The sequence below is a fragment of the Nerophis lumbriciformis genome, linkage group LG38, assembly GCF_033978685.3.
Source record: "Nerophis lumbriciformis linkage group LG38, RoL_Nlum_v2.1, whole genome shotgun sequence".
Lineage (NCBI taxonomy): Eukaryota > Metazoa > Chordata > Actinopteri > Syngnathiformes > Syngnathidae > Nerophis > Nerophis lumbriciformis.
In genome coordinates this window covers 12,846,823-12,861,873 of record NC_084585.2, presented here as the reverse complement: position 1 = coordinate 12,861,873, position 15,051 = coordinate 12,846,823, and the positions used below count along the sequence as shown (strand labels likewise).

The 15,051-nt window shown below is 39.5% G+C and overlaps 1 protein-coding gene across 3 annotated transcripts in view; it reads left to right on the top strand.

Moving 5' to 3' along the window:
- Positions 1–15,051, top strand: part of LOC133578319 (calcium-dependent secretion activator 1) — a 291,918-nt gene that overhangs the window by 167,851 nt on the left and 109,016 nt on the right. For all 3 annotated transcript variants that reach the window (XM_061932657.1, XM_061932658.1, XM_061932659.1), the window contains 2 exons: positions 3,673–3,828; positions 9,522–9,669. In XM_061932657.1, coding sequence (XP_061788641.1) covers positions 3,673–3,828; positions 9,522–9,669 — 304 coding nt within the window. The remainder of the gene's footprint in view (positions 1–3,672; positions 3,829–9,521; positions 9,670–15,051) is intronic.

Below are 15,051 nucleotides of genomic sequence, written 5' to 3'. Positions count from 1 at the left end.
TTAGTATTGTGTGTATTATATGAAATATATATTCATCTATATTAACTACTCTATACACACATGTGTCATCTATATTAATTATTAACTACTCTATACACAAGTGTGTATTTTTTGTTCACTACTCTATACACAGGTGTGTCATGTACGTTAGCTACTCTACACACAGGTGTCCTCTATGTTAGCTACTCTGCACACAGGTGTTTCATCTATGTTAGTTACTCTATACACAGGTGTGTATTTTTTGTTCACTTGTCTATGCACAGGTGTGCCATTTTTGTTAACTACTCTATACACAGGTGTTTCATCTATGTTAACTACTCTAGAAACAGGTGTGTCATCTATTGCATGTTATCTACTATATACACAAGTGTGCTATCTACTGTATGTTAGCTGCTCTATACACAGGTGATTCATCTATGTTAGTTACTCTATACACAGGTGTGTAATTTTTGTTCACTTATCTATGCACAGGTGTGCCATTTTTGTTAACTACTCTAGAAACAGGTGTGTCATCTATTGTATGTTATCTACTATATACAAACCCCGTTTCCATATGAGTTGGGAATTTGTGTTAGATGTAAATATAAACGGAATACAATGATTTGCAAATCATTTTCAACCCATATTCTGTTGAATATGCTACAAAGACAACATATTTGATGTTAAAACTGATGTTAGAATTTAGAATTTGATGCCAGCAACACGTGACAAAGAAGTTGGGAAAGGTCGCAATAAATACTGATAAAGTTGAGGAATGCTCATCAAACACTTATTTGGAACATCCCACAGGTGAACAGGCAAATTGGGAACAGGTGGGTGCCATGATTGGGTATAAAACAGCTTCCCAAAAAATGCTCAGTCTTTCACAAGAAAGGATGGGGCGAGGTACACCCCTTTGTCCACAACTGCGTGAGCAAATAGTCAAACAGTTTAAGAACAACATTTCTCAAAGTGCAGTTGCAAGAAATTTAGGGATTTCAACATCTACGGTTCGTAATATCATCAAAAGGTTCAGAGAATCTGGAGAAATCACTCCACGTAATGCGGCAAAGCCGGAAACCAACATTGAATGACCGTGACCTTCGATCCCTCAGTATCTGTATCAAAAACCGACATCAATCTCTAAAGGATATCACCACATGGGCTCAGGAACACTTCAGAAAACCACTGTCACTAAATACAGTTTGTCGCTACATCTGTAAGTGAAAGTTAAAGCTCTACTATGCAAAGCGAAAGCCATTTATCAACAACATCCAGAAACTCCGCCGGCTTCTCTGGGCCCGAGATCATCTTAGATGGACTCATGCAAAGTGGAAAAGTGTTCTGTGGTCTGACGAGTCCACATTTCAAATTGTTTTTGGAAATATTCGACATCGTGTCCTCCAGACCAAAGGGGAAGCGAACCATCCAGACTGTTATCGACACAAAGTTGAAAAGCCAGCATGTGTGATGGTATGGGGGTGCATTAGTGCCCAAGGCATGGGTAACTTACACATCTGTGAAGGCACCATTAATGCTGAAAGGTACATACAGGTTTTGGAACAACATATGCTGCCATCTAAGCACCGTCTTTTTCATGGACGCCCCTGCTTATTTCAGCAAGACAATGCCAAGCCACATTCAGCACGTGTTACAACAGCGTGGCTTAGTAAAAAAAGAGTGCGGGTACTTTCCTGGCCCGCCTGCAGTCCAGACCTGTCTCACATCGAAAATGTGTGGCGCATTATGAAGCGTAAAATACGACAGCGGAGACTCCGGACTGTTGAACGACTGAAGCTCTACATAAAACAAGAATGGGAAAGAATTCTACTTTCAAAGCTTCAACAATTAGTTTCCTCAGTTCCCAATCGTTTGAGTTTGTTAAAAGAAAAGGTGATGTAACACAGTGGTGAGCATGCCCTTTTCCCAACTACTTTGGCACGTGTTGCAGCCATGAAATTCTAAGTTAATTATTATTTGCAAAAAAAATATAAAGTTTATGAGTTTGAACATCAAATATCTTGTCTTTGTAGTGCACTCAATTGAATATGGGTTGAAAAGGATTTGCAAATCATTATATTCCATTTATATTTACATCTAACACAATTTCCCAACTCATATGGAAACGGGGTTTGTACATAAGTGTGCCATCTACTGTATGTTAGCTGCTCTATACACAGGTGTGCCATCTATGTTAGCTGCTCTATACACAACTGTGTCATCGTTGTTCACTTATCTATACACAGGTGTACCATCTATGTTAGTTAGTTAGGCATGTAGAGTTGGGTGTCATCAGCATAACAGTGAAAGCTAACACCGTATTTGCGTGTGATGTCACTTAGCGGCAGCATGTACCGGTAGATGCTGAAGAGTGCAGGGCCAAGAACCGAACCCTGTGGAACTCCGCACGTTACCTTAACATACTCCGAGGTCACATTGTTATGGGAGACACACTGCATCCTGTCAGTAAGATAAGAGTTAAACCAAGAAAAGTCTAATTCTGGCATACCAATACGTGTTTTGATACGTTCTAATACATTTCTAGAATGTTATGATCGACGGTATGGAAAGGCAGCGCTAAGATCAAGTAGCAGCAACATGGATGAAGTATCACCATGCATAGTTAGCAATAGATCATTAGTCACTCATGCGAGGGCTATTCTCCGTAGAGTGATTTGCCCTGAAACCGGAAAAAAATACATCTGGTTTTTTTGTCTCTCATAATGGTTGTGAACGTTAGGCAACATTTTTTTTAAAGTGCAGTTCCACTTTAAGGCACTTTTATATATTAATTTCTTTATTTTAGACACATTTATTGATTTCTTGTTTTAAGCACATTGATTTCTGCATTCTAGGCCCATATATCGATTTATAAATGTTTTGGCACATTTATCCATTTAGTTATTTTAGGCACATTTATTGATTTATGTTTTTTAAACCACATTTCTTGATTTTATTATTTGAGACACATTCATTGATTTATTTATTTTAGCCACATTTATGGTTTATTTATTTGAAGTGCATTTATTAATTTTTTATTTTTGGCGCATTTATATATTGATTTATTTATTTTAAGAGAATGTATTATTTTTTTTTAATCTTGGCACATTTATGGATTTCATCATTCTACGTAGATATATTTATGTATTTTAGACACATTTTATTTATGTATGTATTGATTTATCTATTTTAGGCACATTTATGCCAGAGCATTGACAGTATAAATTTGATGCTGAATCTTTCCTTGTTATTCCTTCCAAATATTGTTGTTTTTGTTGTTGGTTACTTGAAGTCACACAGGTTTGGTTTCATGTTTGTCTCGTGTGTAAATTGTGATCATGTTACTAATGATGTTCAACCCTTCCTCAGCTGTCTCACGTTTGCTGTTTCTGTTTGTCAAACTCAGGGCTTCCAAACCTTAACTTTATTGTCTAATAATGATAACAAAAAGTTGTGTGAGTTATGCAAATAATTGACTGTGCTTTATTAATTATTATACAGCTAAATGTAAATATATATTTATATATTCACACATACTGGGTTCTGTTTCTATCATGTGGAAATGTGTCATTTGAAATGATAATAGTCTTAATATCTAGTCCAGCAGTATTTAAAGTCATCACAAAAAAATACATTGATATGATGAATTTTGATGAATTTAAAACACTAAATTCTGACTTCTTATCTTCAAAGCAACGGCTCGGGAACATCAGAGGATCTCTTTTGGAAGTTGGATGCTCTGCAGACGTTCATCCGAGATCTTCATTGGCCAGAAGAGGAGTTTGGCAAACACTTAGAGACTCGACTGAAACTCATGTCCAGTGACATGATTGAATCCTGCATAAAAAGGTAAGAAAGAAATATTAATTTATTGCAAGCAAGTGATTCTTCTGCAGATAAAATATGGCATCATGGCATCAACTGACTGATTCTTAAGGGAGGCGATTCTTTTCAGAATCTGTTCTCGATTCAAACAAATTCTCGCAATGTACCATGTGATTTATGAATTATAATAAAACCTTTTCAAAAAGCTCCTCTCTTAGCTGCTGACGTATGATGGATATGCACAGTGAGTAAGCACAAAGATAGCTTTAAAAAAAAATCGCCATTTAAAAAAAAATCTATTCTGAAAAACTTTGAATAGTTTCAGAATTGTAATAAATAAGAATCGTGATTCAGATATTAATCAATTTGCGGTCCGCACTGTGATTGATAAAACCTGATGGGTGGGGGTTATGTTTTATTTACCTCATTGTTTCAACAAATTCATTGAGAGACGGTTATTACTTGTTTGATTTTTTTAACTGTGATCAGACTTTCATCCTGATGTACTGTACTGTTTGTTCACATATGCATCTGTTTTTACGCATATGGGTTTGTTAATAAACTTTTGTCATAGTTCAAGGTTGTACAGGCATGTGATTTTTCCGTCTATAGTCAAAAATCTGTCTTTTTTATCTCTGTAAAAATATAAAATATTATTTTCCGTTTTTCTTTGTTTTTCCCGACCTACAATGTGTGTTAAAATATTGATACGTCTATTTGCCATACCTGTGTAATGAGTACGGTTTCTGATAATCCAGTGGTAAAAAATGCGTTTTTCCATTAAAAATTATTCACTTAAAAATTTAAGCTAAATAGCGAAGCAACTTCACGAGCAGGGGACAAAATATACGGGAAACATCAATGATGGTTTACGTATAAGAAAATCCATGATTGGTTGGTTTACTATGATGAGTCACAATTGGTTAAGATTAGGGCAAAACATTAAGGACAGGCCAATAGGAGGCAATATAGGGCGGGTCATCGAACCAGGAAGGGAAATCACAACAGACGCACACATCCCAAATGACGGCGCGAGAGTCGGAGAAGAGAAGTGGGAATATTCAAGCCGGCGATTTATATATCTAAAAAAAAATAGTGGAAGATGGCAGAGGGATTCTCTTCCTTAGATTTTTCTTTTAGCGATGTAGACGACGTCTAGGAAACCCACAATGCGTATACTTGACCACATTTGGACAAATGTATGCATCTGGATAAAACAATGCCCAAAACATTAATTTTAGTTGTTTACCTTGTAAGCCCAAATCAAAACTGCTCTCAACATGGAAGACGTGGAATACACATTTAAGAACACACATGATTGTGGCAGACATGTGATGACTTTGGCTACAGTATAGCCTGTCTGAATGCTAAATTTCATTTTAATTGGTGTTTTAGAACTATACAGTAGCTGACATTTTGGAAGGAAGTTAACTAATAGAATAAACATTGTTTGTACTCTTTATGATTGTTGCATGATTTTTGCATTTGGAGCCGTTAGAAGTGGAGAGGGAGTCGAAGAGACAGACATTGGCTATAAAATCCAAGGCAGAATACACTGAAGCAGAAACAAAAAGGAAAATGCAAGCTGCTCAGAAATTTGCCAGGAAGGCTCATGTCAGAGCCATCAAAGCAAAAATGCCAAAGTAGTGTGTGAATGGACCAAAGTAATGTGTAAATAATGTCAATAACTAGATGAACCATCTGTGGCTGTGAAGTGAACACTAGTAAGGTTGTAAATACTGTATTGAGTAGGCTAACCCATGTGGTTCCTTTTGGATGTGAACACAAGTTGTAATTACTGTAGTGACTAAATAACATAGTGACTGAAACAGACATAGTGATTCATTTGGATGAAAGGAGTATGTATTTATGTCAACTCTGTTGATCATTTTGCAATTCTTTAAACACTGAAACATCTTTAAACGGTACTTTTTTTGGCAAATTTTTGAAAATAAACCCGACTTATTTTCAGTCTTTTTCATTAAGTTCAAATCACATGCATGGTTTTTCTTTGTGACTGTTTAACACTGACTGTTGAAGCTAATTGCAGCTACTTATTCTAACATATTCAGTTTACTTGAAAAAAGTTGGGAAACAAATTGCCTCACTTTATTCAAGTAACCATAGATTGTCTTTAGTAAGATAAATTGTGCCAAAGGAAGAGAACTCCTCAACCATAAATCAATTCCGTACAATATCACTTCTAAACGTAGAAGGCAAAATCTTCTTTTCTGTACTGGCAAAAAGGATGACCTTATACATGACGGAGAACGGATATGTTGACACCTCTATCCAGAAAGGTGGAATTCCAGGATTCTCTGGATGCCTGGAACACACCGGAGTTCTCAGTCAGATGATCCGGGAGGCCAAAGCAAGCAAAGGCAACCTGACTGTTGTCTGGCTCGATCTGGCTAACATCTACGGAGCAATCGCTCACACCCTCATTCACACTGCATTCGACCATTACCACATCCCTCTGCACATCAAGGGAATGATAACCAGCTACTTTGGAGGCATCCAGATACGGTTCAAAACAGCCAATTTCACAACTCAGTGGCAAAACCTGGAAAAGGGAATCATAACTGGATGCACAATCTCCCCCATCCTCTTCATCGTGGGTATGAACCTCCTCATAACAGCTGCTGGGAAAGAAGCCAGAGGACCAGCAATGGAATCAGGCATTCGACAACCCCCAATAAGAGGTTACATGGACGATCTCACTGTGACGACCACAACCCATGTGGAGGCGAGATGGGTGCTAACAGTTCTGGACCACATGGCAACATGGTCCAGAATGAAGTTTAAGCCCAAAAAATCAAGGAGCATGGTGAGCCGAAAGGTAAACTGACAAACAGGTTCAAGCTACAAGTGCAAGGAGAAGTGATTCCATCAATTGAGGAGAACCCTATAAAGTGCCTTGAAAAGTGGTTTGACAGCTCACTTACTGACAGGAACAACATCACCAGTACAGAGAAGCAGACAAAGGAGTGTCTGAGGAGGATTGAAAAATCAGGACTCCTTGGTAAATTTAAAACATGACTCTACTAACATGGACTGTTACCAAGACTGTTGACGGTGTATGACGTGCCTATGACATGTGTAGAAGGAGTGGAGAGAAAGGTCAATAAGTACCTCAGAAAATGGCTGGGAATCCCTCCAAGCTTCACATCAGTAGGCCTCTACATAAGATCAGGACAGCTCCAGCTTCCCTTGTCATCCGTGGTGGAGGAATTCAAGGTAGCAAAGTGCAGAGTTTTAATGACATACAGAGACTCCCAGGATGAAGAAGTCAGACACGCAGGCTTTACTACGAGATCAGGACGCAAGTGGGGTGCTGACACATCTGTTGCACAAGCTGAGAGCATATTGAGGCTACGTGACATCATAGGAACGCCATGCACAGGAAGACAGGGTCTTGGAACTTCCCATGTCCAACAGTGGAGTAACGCAGAACCCAGGGAAAGAAGAACTATGATCCAGGAGAAAGTACGAAACCTGGAAGAGGAAGGTCGAAAATCAAGAGCAGTGGAACTAGCGTCCCAGGGAGCCTGGACCAAATGGGGCCTCCCTAAGAGAAAGACCACGTGGGCGGATCTATGGAAGCTGGAACCATTCCGCATCTCTTTCTTGCTGAGATCAGTGTATGACACACTCCCGACTCCAACACACTTGCACAGGTGGGGCATGAGAGAGGATCTACTATGCAAGCTTTGCGGGCAGAAGGGTACCATGGCGCACATCCTGTCAGGGTGTAAAACAGCACTCACCCAAGGAATATACAGATGGCGTCATGACAAGGTGCTCATGACACTGGCTAACACCCTGGAACAGCAGAGATGCAAGAAACGGCAACCACAAGGGAGAACAAGATCAATCCAGTTTGTGAGGGAGGGAGAAAAGCCACCAACCACAGCAACATCAAGGAAGAGCCTATTGCAAATGGCCCGTTCTTGGGACATGAAGGTAGACCTGGGAGGAAGGCTGCAGTTCCCCCAGGTTGTCCAGACAACCCTGAGGCCGGATGTGGTGCTGTAGCCTGAAGAGGCAAAGAAGATCATTCTCATAGAACTGACAGTCCCATGGGAAGAAGGGTGCGACCAAGTCTTTGAAAGGAAAAGTGCGAAATACCAGGACCTTTTGAATGACTGCAGGGGAAAAGGATGGCAGGCATGACTGTTCCCAGTCGAGGTTGGCTGCAGAGGATTCCCTGCCCAGCCGGTATGGAGAATGCTCACAGCCTCGGGAATAACAGGGAAGGAGAGAAAGACAGCAGCTCTCAGGATGGGGGAGGCAGCAGAGAGAGCCTCTTGATGGTTATGGAGCAGGAGAGACGAGATGAGCTGGAAGCCAGGAGGAGGAGATAGGCAGTGACTTGACCACCACTGCCGGCCCACCAGCGGTAGGGTGTTGCGGTTCAGGGTCGAAACACCCAATGACCGCTGGATACCGTCTGATGATATCAAGTCCTCCTAAGGTGAATTCATTCCTCTTCATTCACCTAAGGTGAATGAAGAGGAAAGCATCTCCGGATGTAATACAATCAATGAAGGTCTAAGAGTGAACTTTCTTGTAGTCATTCAGTTATCTTACTTGAAATCTAAGAGTAAACTTACTTGTAGTCATTCACTAAGCTTACTTGAAATTTTTAAAACTTACCTTAAAACAATCTGTTCACCTAAATTTCAGTTGTTAATTAGTTTAACTTTATTTTGGCTTGGACATTTACGTAAAAAAAATTAGGCAATCGGTTTCCCGACTTTTTTAAGAAAACTGAAGTAGTTAAAATTTACAGTGTACATGCAAACTGGCACAGTTACGCACAAATGGGAGCGAGAAAGGAGAAGATGGCACTGCAATGACAGATGACAGAGGGAATATTTTGTGTATTTCAACATGTTTAGACAGTCAGCAATATAAATATTAAACATATAGTCCAGTGGTTCGGTGAGTCGGCCTCAGGGGTTCGGTGGAGCCTCCGCCGCGGAGGTCAAGACACACCAGACTCATCGTGTAAATTAAAACTTCTCCCTATCGTCGTATTATGGATACGGCAACAGCAGAAGTCACACTGGTTTTCAGGTGTGTAATTTGTTGTGAGTTCATGCACTGTGTTGGTTTTGTTCTTTGAACAAGGTGATGTTCATGCATGGTTCATTTTGAGCACCAGTAAAAAAAACACATAACTTTGTCTTGAATTTGAAAAAAAAACAACATTTTATTTTTCACTAAAGAAGGGTTCGGTGAATGCGCATATGAAACCGGTGGGGTTCGGTACCTCCAACAAGGTTAAGAACCACTGGTATAGTCTATCCAGCAAATACATTTTTGAGCTGCTGGATGACTTAAGGGCCAAGTTGGAGTCAGCAGACACAAATCTTGAAGAACTGCTTGCAACATTGCATTTTCTTGCATTTAAATCAAACATGTTCAAAAGGTGGTCTGCAGAGGTACTGCGGGGGGTCGTGAAATTTTTTGGTTGATTAGACTTTTTTGTTTATATATATATTACTAGTTACATTTTCATATTACCCAGATCTATGTCTTAATCAATTACATCAAGCAGAAACAACTCTTATTGTTGAATTTGTTTGATGTGTAAACAGTGTAACTCATTAAATTATTCATAAAGTTTATATTGTTTGACGTGTCAGGAAGATTAGTATCATTGTGAAAAACCTTGACAACGGATATTTCTGCTTTTTTCCAACTCTCTAAAGAACTCGTGCAGCATTTGAGGCTAAGCTTCAGAGGAGCAGTCGGGCTACAGACTTTCGAGTGCCGCAGTCGATCTGCACCATGTTCAACGTAATGGTGGATGCCAAAGCTCAGTCTGCCAAGCTGTGTGCCATGGACCTGGATCAAGAGGTGAGGCTGAATGTGATCAGAAGCGGTGCTCTGAAAATTAAAGGGCTGTTTGCAACCTTTCGTGTGGCTGCCTAGAGCAGTGATTTTCAACCTTTTTTGAGCCGCAGCACACTTTTTACATTTACAAAATCCTGCGGCACACCACCAACCAAAATGACACACAATGACACTCTAACACAGTATATAATACATATAGTTAATAATATAGTTTCTAAATGTATTTATACTCACCTAGTGTGAAACCTGGGCCTGTTTCGATGAACACAAAATGGATATCCTGGCAGAAATGGTAGAAAGACACACACGAAGCTCTTCCTCAACAGCTCTCAGTCTCTCTCTGTTTTTAGTTTTTATCGCAGTCAAGCTTGAGAAGCTCAGCTCACATAGATATGTGGTTGAAAACGGGAGCAATGTCAAAATGGCTTTGTTGGCCACAATGGGGAACTCCTTGGCAACAGATAACCAAAAACTGTCCAAAGGAAGATCAGCAAAGTTTAGCTTTAAACCCCGATCTTGTTTCAGTCCAATGAGTTCCTCTTGCTCCTTTAAAGTCATGTCCTTACCAGCAATGGATGCTGAGCTGTATGGGTCCCTAACCCAGTCAAGGCATTCTGTGAAGGCTGAAGAGAAATAAAATAACAACTTCTCCTCAAGAGTTTTCAAATGTGTGCCAATCACTTCGCACACTGCAGCAGTGTTGCCATCATGCAGTTTCTCGGTGAATGGGAACATCTCAAGGTTGCCACGCTGCACATGTTGTTGCCAGAGTTGCACCTTTAAACGGAATCCATTCATTTTATCAGTGCTTGTAAGCAGATTTTCAGTTCGGCCTTGCATCCGTGTGTTCAGTTCATTCAGATGATGAAATATATCAGCCAGGTATGCCATCTTTGCACACCACTCATTACTTGCAAGCAGCTTTGAGTAATCGGACCTCTCGTTTGTCAGAAATACTTTAAGTTCCTCTCGCAGCTCATACACACGGGCAAGCACTTTGCCGCGCGACAGCCACCGGACCTCCGTGTGGAGCAATAAGACTTTATGTTCCGCTCCCATTTCCTCACACAAAGACGCAAATAAGCGACATTTCAAAGGTCGCGTCTTCGCAAAGTTCACTATGCGCACAACATCATTCAACACAGGAGCTAGATCTGCTGGTAAGGTCTTTGCAACGAGTGCCTCACGGTGCAAAAAACAGTGCGTAACAATAACATCCGGGTTTCTTTTTTTGACCCTACTTACGAAGCCTTTGACGCGCCCGACCATGGCTGCGGCTCCATCAGTGCAGACACCTGTGCAGTTTTCCCACGAAAGCCCGCTTTTGTCAAAATATTTCGACGTGACCCGAAATATTTCCTATCCTGTTGATTTTTCTGGCAGTGCTTTGCAAAATAGGAAGTTTTCTTTAATGGCTTCTCCATCCACAAAACGCACGTTGGCCAAGAGCTGACAATGTCCACTAATATCCGTCGACTCATCAATTGGCAAGGCAAATTTCTTACAGATGCCCATCTTTTCCAAAACAACCGTTTCGATGTCCGCAGACATGTCATCAATACGTCTGGCAATTGTGTTATCTGAGAGAGGCACTTTAGCGATCTCTTTGGCCGCGTCAGGGCCGAGCATCTCATTTACAATGGCTTTACAAGCTGGCAGTATTAATGTTTCTGCCACAGTTGCCTGTTTCTCATTGTTTGTACGTAAGCGTACAAAATAGTCCATCGGCTTGTTTTGAACGGAAGGGTGTTTCGTTTGGAGATGGCGTTTAAGCTTGCTTGGCACCATGGCACTATTGGATAGCTTCTCACCACACACAAAGCACTGCGGAGTCGGTGCAGTCGCATCCCCGGTGAAAGTAAATCCAAATGAAAGATAGCTTTCGCTGTATTGCCTCGAGCTCACCGTCTTGTCTTTTTTATTTTGTCGACCACTCATACTAGGGCCTTCATCTGGGTCAGAATTTTGTCCAGGACCCTGTCCGGCATTTACATTTTCCCTTTTTGAAAAACTTCTCCATCACTGTCACCTGCTCGCCTCCTCTTGCTGCGATCCCAAACTGTCACTGCCATGTGTTGCGCAGCGCTAACTCGATTGTCTTTACAGGTATGTATCGCCCTCTGCTGCCACCTACTGAAATAGAATAGTATTACATTATCTGCCGCACTTTATTATAGCACAGACACCGGACAATGGTTAATTAGGAGATATTAAATAATTTTCCACGGCACACATGACGATCTCTCACGGCACACTAGTGTGCCGCGGCACACTGGTTGAAAATCACTGGTCTAGAGGACGCTAATTTGACAAAGTGTTGTTAGTATTATATCCTGTCCGCTTTCGGATTTGAGAACGTAAACTATGCCCGTAACCACAACATGACTGCAAAATTATTATTTACTTCTCCTGAACTGCTTTTGTGTACTGCTTGAGCATGTGGACGAGACAAAGTAATTTTTGCGAGGTAGGATTATTATTAATTAATCAAATATTTTCATAGAGTAGTAAAAATGATTACGGACTTCTAAATAAATGTAAATGTAAATAATTAAATCCCTCTAAACATAAAATAACACCCATTTAGCCACCTTTACAGGTGTTACCCAATATAATCGCCGTGAGTGTGTTCTACTGTAGATTAAAGTACTCACTGGTAGCCCGAGGATCCTCTAAGCGTCATTGCTATGGCCGTCACCTGACCGCTACAACATGATCACTATGTAGAAAAACTTAATCACATCCTTTGTAATTCCTCTAAGTTAGAACTGGCATTCCATGTGCTAAAACCACAGGCTTAATTTGTTCTGCCAAAACGTTGACAGTAACATCTTCGACCATTAGCCGTGTTGTTAGCATTATGTGTCCTGCATTGTCAATCCACATCGCTCACGTCAAAGGCTCCCCAAAGTCATGTGGAGCCGATGATGCGGAAGATGAAGTGCATCAACAGAGTTCATCTCCACTTAGCATTGCCCGGACAGTGCTTGTTTGTATACAGTACATATATATATATATATATATATATATATATATATATATATATATATATAGACCTCAAAGACAATAATGTTGAATATTCAATAACATGGCAAATTCTTGCATCCAGCACACCTTACAATAGTGGTAATAAAAGATGCAACCTATGCTTGAAAGAGAAACTGTTTATTATCTACCGTCCAGACCTGTCATCCCTCAACAAGCGCAGCGAAATTGTAACAACATGCCGCCATAGACGGAAACACCTCCTAGGTAACACATGAACCAATCACCACGCCCCTAGGCCAGCCTGTACCCACCCACTCTGTGCCCTATATAAACCATGGTATGCGAATGCTCCCATTAAAATCTCCTGACGATTGAGGTACCCCCCTCATGAAACAGGCCTGTAGAGATGAAATAGTCTTGTGATTTTTTTCCCCACACATACATATATATATATATATATATATATATATATATATATATATATATGTGCGTGTGTGTATATATGTATTTGTGTGTCTGTATATTAAGTTAAAGTACCAATGATTGTCACACACACACCAGGTGTGGCGAAATTATTCTCTACATTTGACCCATCACCCTTGATTACCCCCTGGGAGGTTAGGGGAGCAGTAATATATATATATGTATGTATCTATGTATGTATGTATGTATATGTGTGTGTGTATATATTACAAAGTAAGACAAATACTGCACTTTAATACGTATAAGATTTCATTTAACACAGTAATTTAGGCCAACAATATGTAGACTATGCTTTAAAGAAATCTGTGATGTATGAAGCTGCAATATTTGAAGCACAATGTGGCGAGGAACAACTAATCTACTATATTGTGCGTTTTTTCATGTTAAGAGGGCTCTCAAATCATATAAAAAAAATTAATTTAAAAAAATTATTTGGAAGAGCGTTAACAGGTTGTTAGTGCATTAACTATGAAAATAGTCACTTATTAAAAATAATATTAATCCTACTTCGTCAGGTCTGGAACCAATTAGCCAAGGGACAAATCTACATAACTAGAAAGGGTATGTTAAACATTTTATACAACTATGACAGATTATAATCAGTTATAATGCAGACTTTTGATTAAGTCTGGTTAAAAAGGATCCAATGCAAAATAAATGTGATTTATCGTAATAAACACAAGATGATTTAAAGGATACTAGTCCTCAGTGAAACAATCAAATGGTTTTGACAGATAAGTCAGTTTTCATGTTCTTTGTGATATTTCCAGCGCCTTCCCTTTGATATTCAAATAATTTGACACGTGTCATATCACCTACATATTTCTGTTTCTCAGCTGCTTTTTTTCTTCCTCTTTGTCTCGTGAACGTTTGTTTCGACACTCAGTAAGTGTGGCCACAAATTCAATTGTAATCACACCCTCCTTTTCCCAAATGTATAATTAGTCGTCTGTCTTCCTGCACTCCAATTGTTTGGATTTCATTAGCGTATGTGTAGATAGTTTTGAATATACATGGGGCTGGAAGTGAGAGATTTGGGAGCCTCATATTAATTACTGACAAAAAATTGAATTAGTACTCACTCTTCAAAGAGAAACAAAAGGATTCCTCCTGGTTGTACTGCCTCGGAGTTTCCATGACAGCATTAAAGCTCGGCTGAACTCGTCACTTCAACAACAAGATCAGGGGTCTTTTCCGGGCCAAGGACCCCCAAATTATATAGCATATTGTCACAATATAGTCAAACCAAAAAACAGTAAAAAAAAATAAATAAATAAAAAAAGTTTGAAAAAAAACATTATGTAATGAAAAATAAGCTTAACTTTTGATATTAAAATCTAATAGTAATATGTTTTCTAACAGTGTTTCTTATTTAAATGATCTGTTTTGTCAGCTGTGGTCCGCATAGTTAATGAGACAGAACACTGCCAGTAATATCTGGTGTCGAAAAAAAATTTGACATTGTAGAAAAAGTTTTGGCAACAAATAATTACAAACATTGAAAAAATACAATATTTTTGGTGGATGTTTTCGATGCCAATTTACATATTTTGGTACACTTTTATTGTTTTTGTGTGTTTCAAAGGCTTTCAAGGGCCTATAACAAGTTTACCCGGAAGCAGTTTTACTGGACTTGGGCTTGCAAGTAAAACACCGTAGTGCAAGAAAGGAGGGCCGTATTTATTTGTTGCCAAAAAATTTTCAACAAAGTAATTTTTTTTTTTGATACAAAACCTTACTGGCAATGTTTTAGCTCCATACATGGGCCGCAGCAGTACTCAGTTGTAATTCACTTTTCCACCACTTGGTAGTGATGAATATTGAAAAAACCCCAAAGAAGTCTGGAAATAAAGTCATAGAGAAGTTTCTTTAGCTAAAAAAATGATTTTTATTTGCACTTTGATGTTATTGACA